The sequence below is a fragment of the Apus apus genome, chromosome 7, assembly GCF_020740795.1.
Source record: "Apus apus isolate bApuApu2 chromosome 7, bApuApu2.pri.cur, whole genome shotgun sequence".
Taxonomy (NCBI): Eukaryota; Metazoa; Chordata; class Aves; order Apodiformes; family Apodidae; genus Apus; species Apus apus.
Genome location: NC_067288.1, coordinates 25,092,975 through 25,119,673, shown reverse-complemented (window position 1 = coordinate 25,119,673; position 26,699 = coordinate 25,092,975). Strand labels below are relative to the sequence as shown.

General features: G+C 41.9%; 1 protein-coding gene and 1 long non-coding RNA gene across 3 annotated transcripts in view; both read right to left on the bottom strand.

The window, feature by feature from the left end:
* The window catches only part of LOC127387275 (uncharacterized), a 28,438-nt gene extending 11,498 nt beyond the window's left edge, over positions 1-16,940 (bottom strand). Inside the window, exon 1 of the long non-coding RNA XR_007890082.1 lies at positions 16,890-16,940. This is a non-coding gene — a long non-coding RNA (uncharacterized LOC127387275). The remainder of the gene's footprint in view (positions 1-16,889) is intronic.
* A 2,697-nt stretch (positions 16,941-19,637) lies between these two features.
* On the bottom strand, positions 19,638-26,461 carry CDKN2C (cyclin dependent kinase inhibitor 2C). Of its 2 annotated transcripts, XM_051625416.1 has the most exons (3): positions 25,732-26,458; positions 25,180-25,320; positions 19,638-21,555 (listed from the first exon to the last, which is right to left on the bottom strand). In XM_051625416.1, the coding sequence occupies exons 2-3, from the start codon at positions 25,306-25,308 to the stop codon at positions 21,181-21,183; spliced, it is 504 nt and encodes a 167-aa protein (XP_051481376.1). In that variant the 5' UTR covers positions 25,309-25,320; positions 25,732-26,458; the 3' UTR covers positions 19,638-21,180. The 2 variants fall into 2 exon arrangements, with proteins under 2 accessions (XP_051481376.1, XP_051481375.1); XM_051625415.1 differs by lacking the exon at positions 25,180-25,320 and having other exon boundaries at positions 25,732-26,461.
* Positions 26,462-26,699: the final 238 nt, after the last annotated feature.

Sequence of the window (26,699 nt, the reverse complement as noted above, 5' to 3'; positions counted from 1 at the left end):
CCTCAACAGATAGGTTTGAGTCATTTATGCCTCACAATATTTTGTACAAAAAGCAGCAAGAAAAAGGGATCATTTAAAATACATTTCAAGTGAGCACTGAGTTGATTATTGCTCCCTGCTGGAATCTCTTTTTAGTATGGTAGACCTGAATCAGAAAGAGCAAAACACCAGATTTTCATAATATATTTTCTCTAAGTTGCTATATTGTAATTTTAAAACATACTAAAATTCCAATGGCTTGTAAGAGGCTCACTGGAAATTATATATACCCAGGAAAGATGGTCTCTCCCCCAGCTATAAAGCAGAACGAGAGTTCAGGCTTATTGAGTCCAGTTCTAAAAGTTGCCAAATAACTCAACTGTCACCTCTTTCTTTTATTTTTTCCAAGGATAATATTTTAAAATTATATTTTAAAGTGGTTTACAGTATTTTAAAACTTTGCATTCCAAACTTCTATTTGAGAAAGTCAGGATCAGAGAACTAACCAGAAGTACAAAGTCACTGAATAGTTCAACTAGATTTAATTTCTGAGTTAGTCCAGTTAGTTTGGACTAACTGTCTCTCAGCAGTGACACTCAAGAGTATTCCTGTAAGACTGTTCTGAGTGGATGGCTGCAATGTGTGCTGCAATTAAAATTACATATTTCTGTTTTACTTTGGACTTTGTTTTTTCTCTGGTTTCATCAAATTACTCTCAAAAATGTATATTTTTCAGATTTTGCATAGGGAAGAAATGATGCTCTATGCTAAAGGGGATGTCAGAGCACCTGAGATTGTACCTGTAAGTTTCCACTGCTGGTAAACCCCAGGTATGCATTATTTTAGTGATTTGACAACAGAATTGAAATCCTGAACATCTGCCCTAGAAACATTTGTAACAATTTAGTGTTCTTGCTGAAAAGCCTGTTAAGTATTTTTAAAACATCAAAACTGTTTCCCCTCTAAGTGTGGTTTTCTGATTTCTCCTTTAGGCAATAATGAATGAAACATGCTTTAGCTCTATATTTAGATCCCATTAAATATGAGGAGAAGGTAATTTCCAGTATTCTAAGTTAGGAGTTAGCATGAGCATGACTGAGAAATCATCCTGCAGATGCACAGTGTTCACCGGAAACAATTCAGAATGGCAGTGGTATCCTGCAGGATGTGTGCAACTCATTCAGCTCTCTGTTGATTTACACAGGACTACATTATAGATATACATTCTGGTAATTGTGGTATTGTTATTGCTAGGCTATATCTAAGCACAGGAAATACATATAAGCACATGTGAAGTGATAATATCCACTCCCGTTTAAAAAGCAATATTTTATTCTTGTCTAAAAACTCACACATAATAGGGCATTTGCAAGAGAAAGCAGGCAATTTCCTACTTAGTAACTTTTCCAGACTTGTAGAAGAAAACCCTGATTAATTATGGGAGGCCCATAACCAGCATTTACAAATAAATCCACATAAACTTTTATTCTTAATCACATTCAAAATTATTTTTCAGTATGGACTTGAATCCAAGATCAGGAAGGAGACAGTACATTGTCATCTGAATACACAAGAAAGTTCAAAATAAATTTTTCAGTTGGTCTCCAAACCCACAGTACCAGGTTTCTGTTAAGGAGATTGAGTGATACCATTCTAGCTATGTAGAATGTTGTGTGTGGGCAGTAGTTCTTTCTGATAGGGCAGATCATATGTTCTGCAAGAAAATTACTCCTATCTAAAATCTTGCCCTATTTCTTCAGCTCAGTAAGAAAGCCTGCCCACCATGCCCAGTACCTGAAGTCCCTCTGTGCCTGCTTGTCTGTTAGGATCCAGGAAGAGGCCTGTTCTCCATCCAACATCATTCCCAGCCCCATCTAGCAACTCAGGAACAGGTTGGCTCCAACCTTGACTTGAAAAGAGACATCTGTTCCTGGTGCTGCTCCCAGGATGTGGGATTTGGGTTCATCTACATCTCCGCAGCTGGAGACAGTGTACATTGAGGCCCCTCTCACAATTTCTCTTTAGCAGTGTAGGCTTCAGACCTATCTATTCACTTAGGAAAATTGCTCATCAACTCATGGTCTCCCAGGTTCCCTCCTGGAAGGGTGTATGGATCTGTCCAGAACAGGGAGGGAACATCCATCAGATTCTATATGCCATCCTCTTCTCCACAGACAACACTGACAAAGCATAGTTAATGTATTATGCATGCTCTGCCTATTTCCTGCTTTGTTTCACAAGGGAAAATAAATTAGAATTTGTATAAAGTTTTCCTCTTGTTCCTCCCAAAAACAGAAAATTACCAGGGAAGAGAAAATAAGACAAAGACTTAACTTTATGGAATAATGAGAGGAGAGCATATGATGTTCTCTCAAAAGGCCTTCCAGCTAAACAGATTTGGGTTTTTTTATTATTATGAAACATTTTTGCCTGTATTTAAAACATGAAAAATGTAACAGTAGAACTGTGAAGTGAATTAAAACCTACCAAAAATATAAACCCCTGGGCCATAGCAAAATCTATATCCATGCTGCTGCATGATGCCAGTTGTATTACCAGTGGTACAACCAGAATTAGTTGATGCTCTTTGATACTTTTTCTGTTCATAATCCTGGAGCTTGTAGGACTGTTGCAGATCAAAAATATCATGCTATACTATGTAAATGGATTTGTTGAAATTATAGTTAAAAGTGAGGTTTTAAACAGACACTGCAACATATATAGGATTGACCTACTAATGGATCTAATGGTGATGTGATAAACACATGTACAAAATAGCCCAAAGCCTCATGATTTGCTTCATGAGTTCATTAAAAGCTTTTTGTTGTTTTCTATCTATATTATTGGATAGTAAGAATACATTTGTCCTATGAATTTATAAATGCTACTGGTCTGTAATTTTTGTGCTGACAGTCAAACTAACACTGAACAGAGCTTTAGGTTTGTCAGGTCTCATATGAGCAAAATTTTGAAATACTAAGGTGGCTGATGCCTCTAAGTTAATATTAATGTGCCTTTGCTCTTGTGGGGAGCTCATCACAACATTCTTTTGGAAGTGTCACCTGCTTAGGTAAGCTTTGATTTACAAGATAATATGAAGGTATGTTTAATTTGAACTATGATTTCAGTATTTTCCAAAATAGGAATCTCTGTCCATAGTTCAAACTTGTAATATCCTGTTTAACAAAGGAGCAGCTTCAATAATACTGAGTACTTGATGTTATGCAAGTTTTCTAAGTTTGCTGCTGGGGTCAGGACTTTAAAAGGAAAGCTCAGGTAAGATCCCTTCTTGGAACACACTGGTATGAGCCCCTGTGTTTGTTTTCTCTTCATATGTCTACTTATTAAATAGACTAATGATAACCTTACCTTCAATATGATTACATGTATTTGTATAGTGACAGAAAAGGAACAAATCTGTGTATTCTGTTGCTCAGCACCCAGACACTGCTGCAGCCTGTGTGAATCTCATGTTGTCTTTCATTAAGCAGTAAAAGATGTTGCCTGCAAAAATATGACTTTAAAAAGATTCTAATGTCTGTCTGTTTCACACGGGAACTCTGTTTCATCGCGCTTTTACGTGACAGCAAAATCAATGTGTCCTTCCTTAATCATCACTATGGAGAATCAGTGACAATGGGAATGAAAATACCAGAGGCTGCATGCCAGACAAGTTGTAATTAGCTCGAGATATCCAGAGGAATTCTGTCAGTTACTTTAGTCTCTTCATTTTACCTTGTCTCAAATCTGTCCGATATTGTTTGAGTTTATAAGAGCAACTTGTCACTGAATTTGTAGTAGAAATATGATTCTTCATCATTAAAATCCCGTGAGTTCTGTCACTTGCAAGGGGCCACACAAAGCCCTGGAGCCCTTGTGACTGCTGGATAACTTGGAAGCTTCCTCATCTGGCTTGAGCAGGATGACAGAACTCTTAACACCTGAGTTATCTTTAGGGCTTAAATATTTGGTTTAAATATCTGAAAGATAAGAGTTTCTTAAGCATTAGAAGACACAGAGTTTAAAGATCAGATTGAGCCATCCCTCTTGCATTTACTTCTTTAATAAAGCTGTCAGGCTGCTGAGCAGTTTGCCTGCCAGATGTGCTCTTCCAGATTTTGGGTAAGTTATCATTTGGGCCTGGGATCTACTACACAAGTTGTGCCTGCAGTTATTTTAGGTGACAAGTGGTCAGCATAAACTAAGAAAACTTTGACAGCATGCCAGAAGAAATTCCTTGGGATTCAGAGTCTAAGGTTTAATTTAAATTAATTAACAGGATGATGAGTAGTATTTATTCCACACTAGGGCTCTGGAACACTGTCAGCTAGCTTCAATGCAGGCAAAAAGGTATTTCTTCCTGTATAGAAGCCCATGTAGATATAATCCAGTTTGCTCTCCTCTCTCTGAATCTGGTCTGCAAGGACAACAGGAACACAGGCTGCAGCTGACCTGGGATGTCCTTGCCTTTGGTCGTGTGTCAGCAGCCTGATCTAATTTGGCAAGTCTATTCTCCATAAAATAAGATTATTATAGACAACAATATGATGAGCTGAAAATTTCTCAAAGTTGCTAAATGATCTCTAGCTTTGAAGAGGAGCTATATCCAGCAGATACTTGGTGAGGCAATGAAGCCCAGTGGGCAGAGTGCTGGGCAGGGATTGAGAAATCTGGATTGTTTTACAGACTCTCCTGACTTTTAAATTACCTTGAGCTGTCACTTCTGTGCTTCAGTTTCACTGTCTGTACGAGGATAGCGATCCTCCATAATAATTGTAGGTTTTCTGAGGAAAGGATCTGTATCAACACCAGGCCTTTCTTGCACTAGCCCAAGCTGGATGCAGCTGATGGCCAGGATTTGGTCAAAATTCCAGAAAATCTGAGAAACTTTGGTTCCTAGACTCCTTGCTTTCATTTGTCTCTCAAAACACGTTTCCATGTTAAAGGTCTTCCTTATCTTTCAGATCATTACAAAATATCTCCAGAACATTTCATGTTATTTAGTTACTGCATTAATATTCACAGTTCTTACTGATGTTGCTGGGAATTGCAAAGTGCCTCTCAGGGTCATGCAAGTAATAACACAGATCATGGGGTTTTGACCCCCAAAGTTTTGCAATATTGTACTTAACATATCTGGGAAAAATATTAATCAGTTTATGTCATAAGTTAATTTAATTGGACTTTTAGTTTGAAACATTCTGCTTAAAGCTAAAAAAAAAAAAAAGTGTTGTTTTTTCTTTTAATTATATCTTGATTTTATACATTTTGTGTTAATATACAACTACAAGCTCTGTGCACAAAAAGAACAGTCGACTTTCCAAACTGTTGAATGCTTTGACCTCAAGGGCATAGAAACTGTTGACTCATTGTTTTTACTGCATATAATATTAGTCCTTTGTCACATCCAGGGAATGACATCATCTTCTTCATTGTTAGCAGCAGGTTTGAATAATAGAAAAAGTGCAGCATTAGCTGTCTGCTGTATTTGCTCTTAATAAATGAATGGATATCTGGTACCAAGATTCAGATTAGGATTTTTGAGTAACATTCAGAACAAGTTTGTGCCCAGGGCAGGGAAACTGGCAGGAGCACAGAGCCTGCAGTGGGAATGTCACTAGTGGTTCTGGCTTCTCAAAAGCCATAAAGGGGAGACAGGAAAGGCAGGGACGAGGCACAGAATGAAACTGATCTTTCCTTCAAGGTCAGGTTAGTAAAAGGAGTGAATCCCTGAACTTCTCAGAATCGTGTTTCTCTGGAATCTAACATTGTGAAAGGTAATTATCTGAAAATGAGTCATGTTTAGGTTATGCTGACAAAGTGGGAACTGATTCTCTTCAAAATGTACCAGGATAAGTATTTTATCAATTTCAAACTTGTATTGATATCTATTAGTCTTCTGCTCCCTATAACTGAAATGTCTGTGTCCTATTCTCCAAGAGCAATTCCCTATCAGCAGTATTTGCTCACACCTCTCTGCTTTGTGGAAGGAGGAAACATCATTATGGGTGGTAATCAGGCTGGTGAAAGTCTTCTTTGGGGTGATATGCCACCTTCTCCTATTGGATTCTGCAGAATTCTTTCATGACAAGGAAAATTTTCAGTGTTGCTTCCTGAACAATAAATATTTCCAGTGAAGCAGAGTTTACTCAGGGCGAGATTCTTTGAGTCTGATAAAATGCCAAATCCTAATCTGTCTCCATTATCCACTGTCTTCAAGTTTTCCCAGGAAAACATGACTTATCTAACTAGAAAATAATGCCTTTGTGGTCCCAAAAAGATTTTATGCCGAATATAAGTTCCTGTGTTGACAGACTGAATCAAACTTGACTTCAAGAAGCTGAAATCCATACAGCTGTGAGAGAAGAATCAAGACAGCAGGCTGGGAAAGTTGGAGGCAATGGTTTAAGGATCCAGGATTGCTTAATCACAGAGGCCCACATACCAAGAGTGGACCCAGACAAGGGGTACACACATGGAAATACTTCCTAGAATGCCAGAGCTAAAAAAGAAAAAACAAACCATGCTGTAAAGGATTAAATTTGGGCCCACTGGCTTGGAAGGAGCAGGGGCCTCATGTATTGCCCTTTTCACAAAGGACTGATCCGTACTTGTGCAGGTAGAGACCTGCCTTGCAAGTAGATGGCTCAGGTTTGAGCAGGTGCATCTATCCTAATTTCTACCCCAAACTTAAGTTCCAATTTTCAAACTTCTCTGTTATGAGAAGTGAAAAATGTTATCCTTTTTTCTCTGTTTCATATGCTTATGCCATATGCAGCCTGTCTTCTTTTCTTAGTCTGCTCTTTCAGCCCAGTGTTCCTCTTCAGCCAACATTAACAAAAAAAATCTCAAGTAGCATGAATTTTGGTGAGGCTAAATCACTTGATTTTCCCTTAACGTGTTCAGAGGAGGCTTTACTTGAAGAAAAGCAATAATGCCAGCCATTTCCCTTCATCCCTTGAAAATTTCTGGCCACCTCTAAAGAACTTGGTCTCTCTTTAATGTCACCTTCTGACAACTCGGATGAGTTAAACAGGTTGCTGTGGCCAAATTAAATGCTTGGGAAATAGACCATACAATTAATTTGCAATAGTAAGCTGTCTCAGCATCATTTCTCTTCCTCTCCAGGGGAATGCTGGCTCAAGCAGAAGAAAAGATCATCATAATAAAAATATTCTGAAGACATCCTGTTAATTGTCCCAAGTTCAGATTATATTGTCTATTCTTGTGTTGTCCAGAGCCAGCAAACGGTGTAAAATTCAGAATTTCTTCCCACCCTGAAAGTGTAGCCTTCAGTGCTACAGGATAATCTCTGCCTTCCTGGAAAATGGATGGAAATGTGGCTTGGCAGAGCTTTGCTTTGGTCTGCATAGGTGATCTCAAAATGATTTTAGATACATCAGCAACTTTAGTGAAGCGAATAAAAGTATCTGAACAAAAGGGAAACTGCAAGTAAAATAACAGCAAATTTTGGAAAAGAGAAGAAAATCATTCTCTGAATATGCAAATAAGGTTTCCCATGTTTGTTTAGGGACAGAAAAGAGGTTTTAAATTCAGCCAAAAATAGAAGCTCTCGTTTACAATGACATTTGCAATGTTGACCTTGGATATCACATTCAGTGACAGCAAATCTCATGTGAGAAGTAAGTTAATATATCCAATAAAACTCAGGAACATTCACAAATGGCTGAGAGAAGCAAAGCTTGCAGAAAAGATAGATGTTACAGGAGCCTGTCTTTCTTTATTTGCTCTCAAATGCCCTTTCCTCAAAGTGGACAAAGCCTGATTTAAGGTATGGTTGTTTATGTGAAAATAGGCATAGAATCTGTAAGAAAATACAGAGTGTTATTTGCTTCAGTTCATGTAAACTAATCAGGCTGAATGATGAGAATTCCTGTCATTGGGAGCACTGCTGAATACTCAGCATGGAACAGTGTTCCTCCCCTCATCAACAGCTCCAGCCTTGCATATCTATCAGTGCAGAAAAATAATTATTCATAAACTACTTTTTAGGCACTGGATTCCCAGAAGTATATTTCTGTGACAGCATCTAGAAGGAAATGAATCTGTTGCTCATTTAATCAGTTAATCTTTCATTTCATGGCCTTAAAGACACCTTGAACTTAAAAAATTATGTTTGTCATTTTGAAAAGCACAACTTTTCTCTCAGTTCTCATGCTCACTTCCTTCCTTCTCCTTCTAATATGAATTATTGACATGGATTCAGTGTGCCTTATTTCATTTTCTCTCAGACTGCCAATTAAGATGTTTCTTAATATTTTATCAAACAGCAGGTTCACTGCAAGAGGCTAATTTGTTGTCCTGCTTTTACTATTTGTGTATCTTTCCAAAAAGAACTGCTTTGAATGTGGTGCTGTTTTTTCACATGTTAAATATAGATTTTTTTTTTTTTACATGTCATCATCCTGCAGAATGCTAAGGAGGGAAAATAAATCAGGTGTTTTGTCTGATTGCATCTCATCAGGTTTTTCTGTCTTCTCAAAAAGAACAATGTGGAGCTTCACTTGCTCCACAAAAAGCATTTTTAGCTTTGAAAACATTGTAAATACATCTCAGGAAAGCCAGACCAAACACTAGGAGTGGAGTTCTACTCATCTTAAAAAACAAGAAAGACTTGTATTGCTTTACCATGGTCATAGCTGACCATTTAGGAGCAGGTATTTAATCTCCATTATGTGATTTGGGAAAAAACTTACTAGTAGGTTAGCCAAAATATGGGCAGAATTTCACCCACCATAATACTTCTGTCACCCTCCATCACTGACATGAATGGGGGATGAAAAGTGTCCATAATTGTGCTTTTGGGTACATCTGGATACGTGGCAACCTAGGAAATACTGGCCCTGTGTGTCAGGTAGGTACTAACCCTGGTAGGAGAGATACGTGACCCTTCAGATTAGGGAATTTTACTGTCTTGGAAGTATAAATTTGAATTAATTACATTAGTGGGAAGTTCATGGTGGCCATGGAAGTCTAAAGGTTGTGGTAGGGCTTATGTCTTTTAGTAGGTTAGAAAAGGCAAAACAAGGTGTTGGGTGGGCAAGTGATGTTGCCCTCCTTATGATATTCCTGCTCTAGGCAGAGGATGTTGCAGATTTCTTCTGAACATAGAGTAATCCAAGAAAACAACAGGACTGTGAAAATCCAAATGTTAGAGTTCCATTATTTTCCATCTCCCTTATTACCTTCTCAAATTATACTGCAAAGATCCAGAGCCTAGACCTCTGGGAAAGCTTCTCAATCTCTGGGAAAAAGTCTGAGGAAGACATTCTTTAAAATAATTTACCATTTAGTTTCCTCAATATGGTAGAAGTTAGATACAGCTCCTGTCAGTCCTCCAGAGGTGCCTCCCATTTATAAAAGGCACCTAATAACAAGTAAATCTTTTTTGAAACGTTTGCAAGACTTCTCAGTGCTCCAAGATACCTTATGTACCCAAATTGAGTTCTTTCTTTTGGTGCCTCTAGTGCAAAATTGCTACATTGTCAGAAATAAATCCAGCCTAACTTTTTTTTTTGGGGGGGGGGGGAAAAAGTGGATTCCGTCATGTGTTTTGTGTTGTACCATTATGAAAATGCTATATTAAATTAAAATACTTCCATTGTACCATCAGATGGTGTCATTATGTGGCTTGCTAATTGATAGGTTATTCCAATGGACATTATAATTTTAGACTTCTTAGAAGCATCCAAGAATTGCCAAACTTCAGGGATGTCAGCTGAGTGTTAGGAAGGAAAAAAGCATTTACTGAGAATATTTCCTAATGCATATCACTGAAAAATCATTACAAAGCTGCTGTGTGCATTCCAGGACTTGGTGCAGGCTATTTTTAATACCTGCTATGAAAGAACTTCCTGCTACTTTTTCTCCTTGAAGGCTGCTTTGTGGTTCATTACATCATGTTGTCAGGCCAATTTTTCTGTTACCCTTAAAGCTCATTTTCCCTGCTAAAAAAACCAACCAAACAACAACACCAACAGAAAAAAAAACAAAAACAAAACAAACAAACAAAAATAATAAAGATGAAACTGTATCAAATGGAAGAAGGTGCTGAGCACAAAACACCATGAAGAGCAGGTTTTGTTATGTGAATGTTGCAGTGGTCCCAGAACTAAGCACTGCCAACTCAGGCTTCATATTGAACCTGAAAAGAAATCTGAACATGTTAAACACCTGCACTTTTAAGAAAAGCAAAGCACTGCCAACTCAGGCTTCATATTAAACCTGAAAAGAAATCTGAACATGTTAAACACCTGCACTTTTAAGAAAAGCAAAAGGACTTGTCTGCCAAGCAACAGAACCTAGCAAGATTTTTCAGCCTGGTGTTTATGAAGACAGATTATTTTATTTTAGTTAGTTAAAATTTCATGTTGTTCCCCATGCAGTGTTATCACAGGTCACCATTTTGACCATAATCTTTATAATCATGATCATTAACATAAAGCATTTTGCTTCAATGCAACCAAACTTCTTCCAACATAGGCAATGCAAGATATTTCAGGATATTTTAACTGCACAGAAAATGTACAGCATTGGTGTGATTTGTGCTGTTAAAATCCTAGACAAACACAGGCTGGTAGAGCTGAAATGGCCAGAGGGACCACCATTTTCACCTCCTCTGACTTCCTGCAAAACAAAGGCTGCAGGACTTCCTGAATTAATTTATTTTCAAGCTAGAACATGTCTTTTAGGCAAACGTGCAGTCAAGTGACAAATAATTAATTAGCTCTGCTAAAAAAAATTTAAAAGTATTAATTTTATAGACCTAAAAAAATAATTAATATCCTTGCAAGTTAACAGGCACTTCATTGTCTGTTAGAAAGGACTCCTAGGACTCTCTTACTTCACCCACAGCAGAGAAATTGAATGACAATTTTAAATGCAAAATAGCATTCAGGGGGAATTGCTGCAGCTGTTGAGTGAACCTAATCTTGGGGTCTCTGGCAGGGAAGTGGTGAAGGGTTCAAGTCAGATGACTGAAGCAGGTAGCAACACCCCCAGCTGCCCAGCATGTGCTCTGCCCTACGTCCGCATCCCCACGGCAGGTTTCAGCACACAGAGCAGCTCCCAAACTGCCTTAGTTTTTAGTTTGGTGTGTGAAGGCAAACAGTCTGCTATGGGAGATGTGGAGCACCTTTAGAAGCCATTAGGTGATGCTGTCCCTGGGAGCTGTGGTGGGAAGCTGAACTGCCAAGGTGTGGGGAGGAGGGTACCTGCTGTGGGTTTAAGCCATCAGCACATGTGGAGCAGAGCCAGGTATTCAAGTATTTCTGAGCTAACAAGATATTTGGGCTTTCCTTTCTGTTGTTCTGATGTTCTCCCACCAGAAGCAATTCCCACCCCCTTTCCCTCTGCTTCTCCACAAAGTTTCATCTCCATAGAATACTTCTTGATCATTTATTTCTGCACTTCTGTAGATCTTTCAATTGTTTTTGTTGCCAAAGAAACTTCTCCAGTCCTCATTCCCAGTGCTCCCAGTCTTAATCCCAATGCACTCCTCCCTCTCCATCTTCACCTCAGAGCACTCTGGATCATAACCTTTATTTGCAGAGGAAATATCTTCTCCAAAAAAAATCTGAAATGTGCTGAATTCTGCTTATTTCAACAAAGTTATTAAGAAATTCATTACAGGTCACTTAAAAATCTTCCACATTTAGGCCAAAGTCACGGAACTGCTCTGTTTAATCTTGTCCAGTGCTTCATAAGAACATCTTGTTTTCAGTTACTTGTAACTGTTTGAGCTGGGATTTTCCAAGCCAAGCATCTGCCCCAGGTTTAATTGTTGGCAGTTTCCAGCTAAACCACTGTAGCCATTTTCAAGAACAAGGTTAAAAAAATATTTTGCCCATATTAAAAAATAATAATCTGGTCACTTGATGCAGAAGTGTTGGTATCCCTGTTCCTCTACAGAAGGAATTTGAAATGGAACACAACCACTGGTCTAGTTTCATCCCTGTACCTTTTGAGCAGCCACTTGGAATTTGGCAGCACCGTTGCTGTGGTTTCACAAATGTGCATCCGAATGTAACAGAGTTATAAGATTCCATAAAAATCTCAGTGTGCACGTGATGGGTTAAGAACAGTTTAATTTTGGCAGCTCAGTTTTCCAAAGCTCAGCCTCCCAGCCTGTGCTGACCGAGCTCAGAGTTCAGCCTTCAGGCACCACATGGAGCTTTTTTAGCACAGCAACCAAGTGGGGTCTTTGCCTGAGGCAGGGGGGAGCAAGCAGCATTTCTCTGCAATGTCTCCTCCTGCATGCCTAGGAAATGGCTGTCTGCAAGATCTGGGTACCCTTCCTGTGGGCATCATCTCCCCTGGTGCTGAGGCAGGGAGAAAAGGAGGATGGGTCACAAAGATGGAAGTTTGGGAGGAGGCCTGTCTCTGGCAGAGCATGGGAGGGAGCAGAAAGCAAGAAGCAAAAGGAGGAGATGAAGGCAGTAAATGCCAGGGAGACAATTATTCCTGACCAGTGCTAGGGCTTCTCCTGGGACAAGTAGGACATCATGGAGAAAAATCAGCTGTGGAAGCTGTTCTTCATGGCTAGGGAAAAAAAAAGATTCTACATATATACATAATGAGATTCTGCTAGGCAACGGGGAATGGGTATGAAACATCAGCAGGATGGGGACAAAGATAAGATGCCAGGGGAAATAATTAAGGAAGAATAACAGGGTGGGTATGCAGATGAAGAAAAGGAAACTAGGAGATGAAAAGAGAGAGTGAAGAGTGCAAAAAGGCAGGAGCCAGGGAATGGAGGGATGGATAAACAAAGTGTGGAAGAGCAGGAGCTGGGAGTTAGTTGAAAACGGCACAGGAGAGAAAGAGAAGGCAGGAGCTAAGCAGGGGGAAGATTAATTAAGAGCATCAAGGGAGAGAAGAAGTGTGAGTGCAGAATGAACTGTAAGAATAGGCTGATTATTTGAGTCAGAAATCAATGCAAATTGTGATTTATCTGTAATGATACAGGAATAGGAATTGGGTATGGCTGACATCTACAGACACACTTTTTTTGTTGGGGCTTTTTTTTTTCCTTGTTAGAGAGCTTATTTATCAAATATTCTGGATCTTTGGAGACAGATCTCCAGAGTTAAGGTGACCACATGTCACTATCTGCTTACTTTTAAGGCTTCCTCTGTTTTTATTAACAAACATTTGAAGTGCCTAATGGTGCAACATGCTGCTTTTTTAACCACAGTAAAAAAAATATTGCTTCAAAATACATTTGAAAATATTTTAAGTAATTTAAAAATTATAGGTAGGGCTGCCAGCAATGCCTCTCAGTGGCAGAGCAGAGCAAGGCCCTGCACTTAGCTTGATGGCTTTCACTGGGGCTGTTTGTCACCTCAGAGGGCTTCCACCACCACCACAGCCTCCAGGCACACTTCAGCACAGGGATGAGCAGCACTGCCTTTGCATTTATTTTTTTCTTCCACCAGCCAGGAACAAAACCACCTGGAGACATGGGAAGAAAGGGGTGGGGAGGGCTGGGTGGCCTGTGGGTGCCCCAGGGACAAGGCAGAAATGGAGATCCTGGAGCAGGAGCTGGGGAGTGCAGCAGCTGGAGGTGGAGAGGGAGGTGTCCTGCCCCGTGGTACTGCTAGAGCTGCAGACACCAGAGTTAGTTACACTCTTGGGGGCTGGGGGGGGGGTGGAATTGTGATACTTGCTTCTAACATAATTACTCAGCTTGCCAGCTGGAATTTCTTTAACATAAGTGGCAAATGCTTCCCTACAACCAGCACATCTGGGCTGTCATGTTCTCTGTCAGCTGGAAGGCAAGCTTTGCAGAGCTGAGCTGCTTTACTTTCCTTTTGAGAATGAAAGTAGCACTGCTGTCAGAAGATTAAGTTGTTGGTGAGTATCAGGTGATAGGAAAATTTACTCTGAAACTGCAACTGGTCAGACATACATTTAATTTTATATATCTGGGAGTTGCAAGTGTTGATTTGCTGTCTATTTATGACTGTCAAACTGACAGCTTAAAAACACGAATTAGAATCCTAATAATAAGTCCTAGGGGTAAAGCTGCTGTTGCTACTTGTTCCTCCTAAAGATTAAACAGAGCTAAGAGCTGATACATGGACCTATTGCTTTTTGAAGCAAATCCTGACCTACGTCCCAGCTAAAAACGCATTCAATCTTTCCTTAATTTGTAGTAGATACTTGTGGACATTACAAAACCATCTCGCAATTTGGCAAATTAAGTTGTCTGTGGTTAGCCCTGGAATTGCAGAGATATTGCAGTGCACTGCAGCATTGCATAACGAGCTTCCCCAGACTTTGCCTTACTCGAGTGAGTAGCAGTAATCCTTATCTCCAGCCAGCATCAGATCCATCCCATTTTTGAGAAAAGAATTAGTATCAAATATACGATGGGCATGTTATGCCTTGTGGCTGCAATGTTTTTTCAATTAACTTCTCTGAATATACCACAATGAAAAGTGTCAGCTTTTTGCCTCAGAGGCCTATAATTAGATTAAATTAATGCAGATAATTATCTACTACCTTCTTTACACAAAACACTAAGTTTCTATAAATTAAAATGCTTGTACAGGAAGGAAATTCTTGTTCACTCTGATACATGTGTACACTGCTGGATTGTGAATGCTGTGGGTATGTCCTAGTGTAGCACAGCTTTTTGTCTGCAGCCCTTCTTTGACAGGAGATAAATCATATTTGAAAAATCCACAGACATCACACTGTTTAGAGCATATATGCTGGTGCAAGGAGGTGATGTTATTAAAAATTACAGTGCTCATGAGACAAATATCCTTTTCTCTTTCACAGATGTTCTCCATAAAATTCCTTTAGAGAGATTAAATACAGGTTTGTTTGTGTACCTACAGTCACACCCTCAAGGACGATGGTATGTCCAGATATAAAGCTGCTTTTTCTCACAGAGTGTACTTCTTCCTTCAGAAAATTAAAAAAAATATATAGTCCTTTTTGTAGGGAGTATTTACAATTAGCAGCTCTGTTTGCAGGCCTGCTGGTGTCCTAGCTAGTGTGCACTGAAAAATCTTCTCCAGTGTTACTAAATATAAGCAAAAGTTCATGTCTGATCAATACCTCCCATCCTGGTGTGCCTGATTTAGAAGAGCAGATGTTCAAATGGAGGTACATCGCCTCAAGGTGACACATCTGAAGCAGAAAGCACTCTTTTTTGATTTGACAAAGTGTATCCAAATGTTCCTATTTCCATCAGAAGAGATGTTAGTAACTTCAGGCCTAAACATGCAGTCTTCCCTCACCAGAAAATTACCATTAACCTTAGCAAAAGCCCTTCTTTGGCCTGCAAGTGTATTCTGCATATAAATGCAGTGTGTACCCAGGACTGGTCTGGTGTTTCCTGAGGGTCAAACCCTGAAACCTTTTGAATACTCAGTGTTCCTAGAGGGAATCGCATTTTACTCTGTTTTGTGCTGTGCAAGCATCTTTGTGTTTTAACGTTTGTCAGCTCCGTGTATGAAAGTGTTCACTGAAATATCATTATTGTAGATAATAATCTTATACTGAGGAGCAAAGAGGGCTGTGTTGCCATGTAAGTGCTGCCCCTTTTCCTGCTCACAGGGTGTCACAGGAGAAAGAAAGACCATCTTGATAGGCACTATCTGCTGAAGGGAAACTTGCACCAGGGAGCTGTGGAATGACTTTAACCTTTCAGTGGCTGCACTGTGAAGCAAAGAGCTTTGTGCTTCCTACACAGAATGAGGATTTTTTTATATGTGTTTATTTAAAATTGTCATAACTACCAGTTGCTCGCCTAATTACTTCTACAAATATCAGAAAGCAGTTACAGAGGAACAAAGAAATGCAACTGGAAACATGGTTCAGTGGTCTTGTACTTCCCTGAAAAGCTGATTATACTTTTGGCTGATTCAGTTTCTTTCAGAGGGAATTTACCCTTTTTGGCAGTGTGAGTTTCAGCAGTGCTGATTGGGCTAACGGCAGAAAATGCATCTTGGGCTGAGGAAATTCACTCAGGGTCCTGTGTGTATCAAACGGAATTTTGCCAGCGAGCTCTAGATTTTGTCTCTTAGCCCCTTGGTGTCCCCTGTTTAGCAGGATTCAGAAGCCATTTTAACACTAGTTTAAAAACAGAGACATTTCATGTGTGCTTTTGCAGGTGCCTTGCCCGATTCCCTGCTTTCCCTGCATGACTTATCTTTTAGGATAAGCTCTAATGAAAGGTCAAGGTTATTCTGAAGTATCCAAGATCGGGGAGTTCTCTTCCTTGTAGTTTCTTAAGATGAACTTCACACAACATTAACTGATGCTGTGCTGAAACGTAACTCAAACGCTCTGAGAAAAAGTACAGAATGACGAGCAGTCACCTTTAGCACTGCAAAATGTCCCTGGCGATTTGTCCTTAGTGCTTCTCCAAAATGCAAGAAGCCATCTTACCACTCAGTGCCATGCCAGAAGTTCATTTTCGAGTGTTGCTCTGTAATTTGGGTCTGCAGAGCGAGATTGGGCACATCTGGCTATCAGAAATGTCCCCTGTCATTTACATCCGAAGAATATTTCCTCACCTCCGTGACACAGAAACCAAGAAGCGTGGGTTTCGCGCCCCCCCCCCCCCCCCGGTTTTGCCTGCCTGTAATTTTCAAAATATAACAAAAGGTCATGAGAAGCTCGGGCTGGGAGATACACCTTGCTTCTAATTTTTTAAGGAAACCTGGAGACAAAGCTGCCTCTTTTTGCCTCCTGCGTGGGCTGCGCTGGGAGAAGATGCTTCTTCATCCCTGAAATCGGAGGAGGGGAGAGGGAGGGGAGCCCCGACCCCCGCGGGAGCGATGCCCCGCAGCCCGGGCAGCAGCCGCAGCTGTGTCATCAGATGTGGGGCCCATCAGCCCCCCGGCAGATGTGGGTCCCTTGTCTGTACTCACTGCGGCTGAGGGGCTGCGAAGGCATCGGGCTTGTGATGAGGAGGTTTCCAGTCCCGGCTGCGGGGAGAGGGAGGGAGGAAAGGGAGGGAAAAAGAGAGGAGGGGAAAAAAAAAAAAAAACAGAGAGGGGGGTGGGGGGGGAAGAGAAGAAAGGAGAAGGGGAGGGAAAAAAAAAAAGAAAAAAGAGAAAAGGAAAAAAAAAAAAAAAAAAAAAGAAAGGGCAGAGCGCAAGTTTCGAGGAAAAGCGGTGGTGCGAGCGCGGAGAGGGCTGCGGAAGCCCGCGGAGAGCCGCGGAGCCGCGGCCGGGCGCGGAGCGCTGCGCGGGCCGGCGGGCACCCCCGGGGCCCGGGGCGGCGGGGGGCAGAGGCGAAGCGGCGGCAGAACCGGCGGAGGAAACTCAATAAATAAAATCAGACTGTTATTTCAGGCGCGTAAATTTAAAAATATTTGGACAGGAAGAGCAAGGGGAGAGGAACCGCGGCAGACAAACCTAACGGTTTCGCAGCCGGGCCCCCCCCCCCCGCCCGCCGGGCCCGATCCCGCCCGACCTGCCCCGCACCTCCTGCCCACCCCCGCTCCCGGGGGATCCCGGCAGAGCCCTCCGGGAGCACCGACATTTTGAATGCATGTGCCGTGGGGCAGGCTTTTCTGAGGCTTGGTGAGAAATCTTGCTTGCTTGCTTTCTCTCTCTCTCTCTCTCTCTCCCCTTCCTTCTCCTTTTTTTTTTTCTTTTCCCGTTTGTTTTTCCCTTCCCTCCCCCCCTCACCCCGCCATGCACACTCCTCACAAATAAATGCAGCAGCTTTTCTCCCCTCGCTTTTTTTCGAGGGGATTTCAGCATTTTAGTTAGTAGATCATAATGTCGGGTTACTTCTGGCTGCCTAGTGGTACCTTTGTGGAAGGGACTCTTCTCTATCTTCTAAAAGCTAAAAAGTGGTGGTTTTCTGCTGTTTTAACTCTTTCTTCTTGTGAACAATACAATGGCATTTCCTACGAAGCTAATTTCTTATCCCACCATGGAATAAAGCATTAATTTAATTCATCTCCCCACATTGAAAACTGGAAATAAAGTATTTTCGTGTACTTAACTGCAGGCATTTATTACACTGAGCTGAATTCACCTTCAAATACTTTCCAATTTGCACTCCTCTGTAGAAATGCAGGGCCAGCTTTAGGTGCTGCTGACACGGATTAAATTCTGTCCCTTCCCTGTAGGATCCCTTTAGGATCTGTTCCTTCTCCAAAGACGTTCAGCAGCCCCCGCCGTTCTTCCGAGGGCGATTTAGAAACAAAGGTCAAGTGTAAGAGCTTTGCTCATCCGTGTCACTGAAATAGGGGAGAGGACTCTTTCCCCACAGCTGTATTCTTAGCCTGGTCAGTATGAATCCTTGCTACAACTACATTTTGTGCCCTATTTCTTCACATTTTTTTCCCCGTGCTTGCTGTATTTCTTTCTATTTATACACCTCATCTCGATCCCATGTTGTTTGCTGCCTGTTCCTGGGCTGCTGCGGGACAATCTCTGCTCCTGCCTGGGAGACTTACTTTTCAGCTGGTTTATGACTCAGTGAAGGCTTCTCAAAATATTTCGTTCAATCTCACCCCCTGCAGTTTTTCATCTCTAGGGAAATACTATTGCTGCCATTTTCACATATATCCGAGTTGGTAAAATTTGACTTTTTGATGTTGCCAGAACACTAGGGAAAAATCACAGAGGTGATTTCTGAAACCACACCCGTTATTAGAACACTCCTTCGGTGTAAAGATCCCTGTTAGTGACGCTTGCTTTATATTCTTTTCTCCTCTCTCAGTAAATGCAAAAACTCCGGCAGCACAGCTGGCTCCCCGCAGAGCACAGCCAGGCACCTTCTGTCACCTTCAAACTCTGTGAGGTGCACACAGCCCACCACCCCATTTATTTATTTGGATCCTCAGTGGCTTTTTTTGTAGTAACTCTGAATTTCCCGGGGCGAGAAAGAGTAATTTTCACTTTCGAAGTATCTAACTAGGAATTCCAATTTGTATTCTTGTTTCCGATAAATGGAGTGGCGTTTAGAGAAAAGGCAGCAGTAAAAGCAAATAAAACGTAGCTTTAAACCAGCCTTAATACCGGCCGCGATTTAATCGCTCTCAATACAGGTACGACCGTGGTGTGACACGTCCTGGCTCTGAACCTGAACTTCTGGCACTCAATAAAACCTCGCTATTTCTGTCTAGGCAGGGCTGTTTTATTTTCTTTGCATTTCCTAGGCAAAGCAGTTGGTTTATTAAACCACTGCTTAAACTTCGGCTTAGTGTAAATGAAATGCTGATGGAACTCAAAACGGGTCTGGAATTTGGGGGTGGATTTTTTTAGTAGCGCGGGTGAAAATGAAAAGACGAATATTACCTTTCGGTGTTCAGCTCAGCTGCGGCAGAGAATGGAAGAGATGCTGGTGGCAGGGTTGGCTTCTGCTTTCTAAGAGGAGTGCAGGGAACCGGTTGTGGAGGAGGAAAAAGCTTGGAGCATCCACCAGGACATGAGGAGAGGGAGATGGATAGCAACAGAGGGTGGTTTGGGTGGCTTCTTCTCGGGGACCTGCGGATTGCGCTGCTCCGTTTTAATACTTCAGGTGCCTTTAGTGCTCGTTATCCCGCGTGTTTTGTGGGTTATTTCCCCGATCATGCACCCTGCAAGCCGTGCTGCTTGGATTAATGACCTCTAGATCCCTTGTGAATAAAAAAAATTGTAACAAAAAAGGAGCAAAGCTTCATGTTTCCCAGAGGTTTTTAATCAGAAAACACAGCAGTGTGACAGTTTATAGGAAACCTGGCAGACAGCTTCAGCAAATTACTTTTTACTCGAAAACGATAGTAACTGATTCTTTGGGGCTAAAATACTTTTTGAAGAGTTAAAAATCTAAACTAATGTACACCCCTCCTCCTTTAGGTACTATTTTAAGTACTCTTAATTTTACAATTATTTGAAGCCTTATATATTGCGCAATTAAAATTTACACTATTCAAAATAAACTCCCCATCTGCCCAATAATTAGTTCCTGTACATATATTAAAAGTATAATACTATATTTTTTTCTGATGTACTGCTGAGCTTCGTTAGCTCCTGTTGTAGCTGGAGAGGTAAATGAGTTTTGGTCTGATTAATACTCTCAGCTGTATCGCAATGGAAATTTTTCAGTGGTTAAATCGTGTTTAGGTGCAAACAATAACATGAGTTCCCGAATACCAAACGTGCTGCTTCCGAAGTGTCACTGTATTCAAATATTCCTGTTCTGTGAGATGCATCTATGTCATTAAAATAGTTTCTTCCCAGGCAAGACAGAAGAGTTGGTGGAAAGCAAATATTCCTTAAAGAGCATCTAAACGCCACTCAGTTTACGAAGAGACCAGAAAACTTGGTGTGTGGCAGCCTCCGTGTCCCCCTGCCTCTGCCAGTGACTCTCTGCTGCTTGTTTTGAAACTAGAAAAAACCATCTTGTTCAGTGCACAGTAAACACGAACTACTCAACTGAGTTGTTTAAAACCTCTGGCAACCAAAAAAACACCACTTACACTGTTTCTGGTAACTAAATTCAAAACCAGCTTGGTGAAAGTTTAAATACACAAAGGGGAAAAGTGTCATCTACATTTAGAAAGTAAGTGACCTACTTCTACAAGCTCTTGTTAGTGTGAAAATGCAGCTATTCCCCAAAGCCTCTAAGCGCCATCCTCTGTCCTCAGGCCAAGCAGCCTTTGACTTCAAGCTCTGCCTGAGCAGAGGGTTGTAGGTTACCCCTTAAAAGGCTGTTTTAAGCCAAAACCGGACTTCGAACTCTCAAGCCTGACCGGAGGGGGAGAGGAGCCGGGGGCGGGGGGGGAGGGAGCTGGAGTTTAGAGGTGGGAGACATCACAGTCAGCTCTTTCCTTTTCTTAAAAGTCCAGCAACATTAAGCATGTGAATATGTAGCTCTTGTATTCATTACTTAATGACCTAAAAGAAATGGCAAAAGTCGATACTTGGAAAACTTAGTATGAGCAACCAACAGATACACGGCCGGGTCTGTGAGCAGTCGGTAAATGGCAGGTGTAAGAAATCGCTGGGAGCGTTGATTTAAAACATTTCCACGACCTAAAACCCCACCTCTAGAATTTCTTGAGACTTACACTAGAAGATGTTTTTAAAAAAATAAAAACAAAACAAAACAAAACAAAACAAAAATAAAAAGGTAGCTACAAATGTTATTCAAAAGGAAGAAAGAAAGAAGAAGGCTGAAAGCCGCAATGTCCAAAGGCGGGCACGTCCAGGTTGGATTTTAATTCATGTCTGCAGGGAAGAAGCTGCTGTCCTCTAAGAGCTTCACCACGGAGGACCTCTTGTAGAGCTTGGCCAGGTCGTAGGCGGTGGCCCCCCGCTTGTTCTGGTGGCCCACCTTGCACTGCCCGTGCTCCAGCAGCATCTCCACCACCCGTACGTGCCCCTCCCGGGCCGCCAAGTGCAAGGGCAGGTTGCCCTCGTTATCCTCAACGTTAACATCAGCTTCAAACTCCAGCAGAGTCTGCAAAGTGTCCAGAAAACCCTCTCTGGCTACATCATGAATTACAGCGAAGCCAGTACTGTCTTTCAGATTGGGGTTCGCCCCCTTCATGAGCAACCTCCGGGCAATCTCGGGGTTCCCCAGTTTCATGACCTATGAAAGAAAAAGAAGAGTTGAATGCCCAGGGGTGGGTGTGTTTGCTTTAGCACTGGGTTTTCATCCTTAATTCTTATCTCTGGCTTTTGTCACGGCTCAGTCCTCATTTAAAACAAACAGGAGAGCCCCACTATAAAACTAACGATACACCAGAACGCCTATTTTTAATGTATTTTCTTACTAAACTCGGTGAAATGGCGAAAGATTGTATCATTTAGGTGGTGATAGCTTTCTGTCTCCAAGAGACTAATGTCTGAAACAGGCGGTGTAGAATGAGGGATTTTTATTTGTTGTGTTGTGGTTTTTTTTTTTTAATTATCGTGGGTTATCTCAGTTTCTTAATGTACAAAAATTAAGTCTGGTTCAGTTTTATTTGTCTACGTATTGAAATACCTTTGCATTACTGCTTAATCTCGTTAAACATCAAATATAGGGTCTCTGAGGAACAGATATTTCACCTCAGCAACAGCGAATATAGACTGTGTTTTTATAAGCTTTCAGGTGTTTACATTGTCTATGCATTATCATAAAACAAATATTTGGACCCTACCATAGCTCTGTCTGCTAAGAAAAATAAATGCTGCAAGAAAGTTTTCACCCCAATATTTGTGTTTCATCATGTCACCCACGAATGAGAAGTTAAAAGGAATGTTTCAAAGTTCCACAAGTTTTTCTTCTAAATCCAGTATATTATATTATACTTTCATAATTTCACTGTAAGCAAACTGTGGCTATATCCTGTTATTAAAAACATCCCTTTTTAAACAACAACAACATCAATAATTGGATTTTCTGATTGCTTGTCTCAGAGGAAAAAAAAAAAAAAGAGCTTATTTTAATTTTCCTGATTGCATCCTGAAACAATCAGAACTGAAAGGCAAATCTCTGCAATTTTGGATTTAACAGCTTGCACAATTTTTTTCCCAAATCCCTCATTGTTTTTTACTTTCTCAAAGACCTCCGAAAAAATTAAGATGGTGGTGTAAAAACTCCAGCCTATAGGCAATATGTTCCTGTCCTTGTAATTAGTCTCACTGTACATGCCAAATTCGAAAAAAAGGTACCTTTTTAATTTTCTTAGAGATGCCCACAAGCTGATTTGAAAATCATGGATTTAAAAATTATCTGCATAAACGAGCACTATAGTGCATTTGGTTTAGCATAATATACAATTTCTACAAGGGATTTGCTGAAAAGCTCTCATGGTGAAAAATATAAAACAGGCTTTTTAAGAAAAAAACAAGCTATAATCAATGCAATTACTGCAGCGTTTGGTCTGTAAAGTAGCCCAGTATATTATATATACAGACAAGAGCAAAAGTGCAGATAAGAGAGGCTGGGATTCAGGGAAAGAGATTTCTCTGTGCCTCAAGGCTTCCAGCTCCGTGTGTGTAATTTCTTTCACTTCTGACTGGAGATGGAAGCGATGTAAAAGCAAAGCACAGCATTGTGATCTCTCTTTCTTTAGTAAAATCTGGACATTCTGCTCCCTTTTGGGGTGCCCAGGCTAGATTATTTATGAATTCAAAATATGTATTTGGTTTCTGGTGGAAGTTTTCAGTGTTCAGGCTCGAGAACTGAAGGCTTCAGTTAAAGATGCAGGGGGGAGAAAAATCATATAAAAGATGATGCTACTGGGAAGTGGGCTACAACTGTACACCAAATGTCCTTTATTTTGCAAAGTTTCACGGGGAGGGGGACAGGCAAAGAAAGAAAAAGCATTAATTTATTAAGTCTGATGAAGAGCATTAGGGCAGGACATATATTTGAGGCCTGCATAGATACACTTCATCCGAAATAAAAAGTACAGAGCAAGACAAGCTGAGCAGTTGTTTAATTGAACATAAATGCAGAAGAAAAATAAAAATTAACTGGTATGAGTATAGGAGCATGCTCTCCGTTTTAATTGAGGGAGAGATTATGGAGAGATTATCTCCGTTGTGGAGAGTGCACTGACAGAGAGCTCTTTCGAGCGTGGTCATGCACCCACAGCACATTTCAGGATGATACATATTGAAAATAAGTCGTCAGATTCTCCTGTTTTGATTTTTGTTGTGGTTCATTAACTCAGTTATGATTAGGCAGCGATAAGAAGTATTGTTAGGACACGGGTGCTTGTTTAATATAGCTGGATGCTCTGTCATTGTGTAAAATATGCCCTAATGCAGGATACGGACAGTTAGCTGCTTTTAGAAAAAAAACAAACAACACTAACATATTACCGGAGGACAAATCGGTTTGCAGCCCTCGTCCCCAGGATAAACCAGCTGGCTAAATGTTTCCTGCTTTCTTAGAGAAGTTACTTGGTGTAAATGTCTTAATTTCAATCCTTTCTTAAAAGTTGCTGCAAGTGCCTGCCCTGCCATGCGATGCCCTATTTAGGTGTTAACAGGACAGAGAGGAGCTCACAGATCTCCAGCTTCAGCGAAAATGTAGGAAAAAAATAATAGAAAAAGGGGGGCATTATTGCTTTTTAGCAAGAGGTGCTTATTTTCCAGCTCTAACAATTTGATGTTAAGCCAAAAAAAGCTGTTAATACCTCGAGCACATTCGCAAGCTACATGCTATTCAAAAACCCAATTTCAGAAATTATTGTAATGGTTTCAGGGGAGGGAGAGCAGTTAACAAACGATTTTTCGAATGTGTGAAATGAAAAAGACCTATAGCTCCACTTCCACCTTTCATTATTTATACCTTCAGTACAAATAAGCACACATTTTTTTCCCCTCCAGATTTATAAATTACTTGTTTCACTCTTTGGTAGGTATTCTAGCCTTTTCGCCATCATTATCAGGTATTATTAAAAGCAAAATCTTTAAGTAGCTCCAATAGTTCGCAGCTGGATGAGTTCCAACTCCTGCCTGCACAGCCACAGAGTTAAAAATTAGGACATAGCACCCTATACGATCAGAAAGGAAATAACTGGAACCAGTGCCCTGCTAGCCGATCCAAAAAAGCAAAATTTTAAGCCTTAATTATGAATGAAAAAACAAGGGATTCAGCTGGCACCCTAACTCGCCGGGCTAACTCTTAATGTATAGCAAAGGTCCTGGATTCTGAGCAGCATGCTTCCCACTGAGAAAGGTCATTCCTCACAAACAGCGTCTAAAGGAAAAGTACCATCGACAGCAGACCCCAGAGCCGAGGCAAGGCACGATTTAAAAGCATATTGTAGGAAGGAAATCAAGGGGGGGGGGGGGAGGGGGGAGAAAAAAAAGAAAAAAAAAAAAGGAAAAAATTAGAGAAATCCTAAGCTTCAGAGCACAGCACATTTGTGTTTACAGACCTGCTATGAAATCCTGCTCACCTAAGCTGATTTCTTTTCGTCTCAGCTCTTTCATTCCTCGCCTCCTCCCCACGAAGTTACAAAATATTAGCAAACTCGCAGCCCGTTTGACATTGAGGGTGATCCCCGATTGAAATAGTGGTTTTGACCAGTTTTATTTCAAGTACGTCATTTTAGGGAGTTGGAGCCACTAAAGTTATAAAATATGGCATCCAACGAGTTTGAAAAACCACTCGAATTTCATCCACCAGCCTGCTTAAAACGTTGTCTTTTTTGGAAACCCGGGTCACGTAGGTACCAGTGATGAAATATTTTCTCCCTCTCTGGATACCAACCTGCAGCGCAGTCCTCCCAAATCCATTTTGTGCATTGACGTTTACATTCTTTTGCAACAAATTAGTAAGTTGCACTAGGTCCCCCTTGGCAGCCGCGGACGCCAGCTCGTTCCCAGAAGGCTCGGCCATTCTTTAGGGTGACTGACGATCGGAAAAGAGATGAGATTTTTTTTTTCTCTTTTTTTTTTTTTTTTTTTTTTTTTTTTTTTTTTTTTTTAACCAGGCATGGCATCGGAGACTGACAGAAGGATTGGGATGGTTAATCTTCTGGAGTAGACCTTGTAGTAAATACTCGTAAAAAACCTCCTTGCCAAGAGCCCGCCCCTAACTCACACGTGATTATTCAGCAAAACTGCAGCTCCACTTGAAAGAAGATTTCTTTGCTTCCACATATAGAGTAACTCCTATTAAAAGACTTTGGCCACTTTCGGGGAGGGGGGGGAGAACAGATTAATGGCTATGCAATCTATGATATATGTTATAGGTAACATATATACACGTACACCGGAGACTCACTCAGACCTGAGATCTTGGAAGAAGAAGACAACCCACCCTGTTCACAGTCGGGATCTGAGACTTGAGCCGCAACAGCTCCGAAGAAAAGTCTTCCGTAGCAGTGTGCATCCACCACTCCCTCTCGGGATCCCCCCTTTCATCCCACTCCGCCGCTCTAGTCCGGGCCGGGCAGGGCCGAGCGAGACGAGCCGCGCCCGCGGAGGACACGGCAGGGCTGTCCGGCCGCCCGGCTGCTGCTTCCCTCGCCGCTCCCGCTCCGCGCAGCAGCTTCACTCCCGCCGCCCCGCGCAGCCTCCGCGCAGCGGGCGGGCGCGATCCCGGCCGGCGGCGGCTCCGGAGCATCCAGGAGGGCGGCGGCGGGTCCGGCGGGGCGGGCGGGCGGGCGGATGGGGCTGCCGCGTCCCGCCGCCGGCGCTCAGGGCGCGGGGGAGCCGCGGAGCTGGGCCGTCCCGCCGCTGCCCGGCTGCGGCCGCGCCTCTCGCCCCGAGCGGGAGCCGAGGGCGAGCAGCGAGCGGGGCGGGGGCTGCGCGGGTGCCCGCGGTGCGGGGCAGCCGCCCGGCGCGCAGTGACAGCCGCTCGCCTCCTCTTCCAGCGCCGCGAAGTGAAGCTGCACTTGCCGGTCCGCGGCCGCTGCCTCCGCCCGCGACTTTGCGCTCCCCCTTTTTTAAGCACAAACAATCCCTACTTCTGTTTCCTACGGACACGAAGCCGGTTTCTCTCTCTTCTCTCTCTCTCTCTTTTTATTTTTTTTTTTCCTTTCCCCCGTTTTTTTTTTTTTTTTTTTTAACCTCATCAGCTTTTTTTGAAAAGAAAAAAAATTTGAGCGCTTTTTGAGTTGAAACACCCGCCCACATTTTAACGGCAGAGATTTAAGGAGGCGCGGCGGAGTTCGAGCGGCGGCCGGGCAGGAAGGCCTGCAGCGAAGGCACCCGCCCCTCGGCCGGCCCCGGATCTGCTCTGCAGGGCCCGGTCCCGGCTCCGGTCCCGGCTCCGGTCCCGTCCCC

Excerpts from the sequence above, each read along its gene's own strand:
- CDKN2C (XM_051625415.1), bottom strand. The coding sequence starts at position 26,037 with ATGCTCCGGAGCCGCCGCCGGCCGGGATCGCGCCCGCCCGCTGCGCGG. Across the intron at positions 21,556-25,731 it reads AGATCCCGACTGTGAACAGG|GTCATGAAACTGGGGAACCC; the intron begins GTGGGTTGTCTT and ends TTTCTTTCATAG.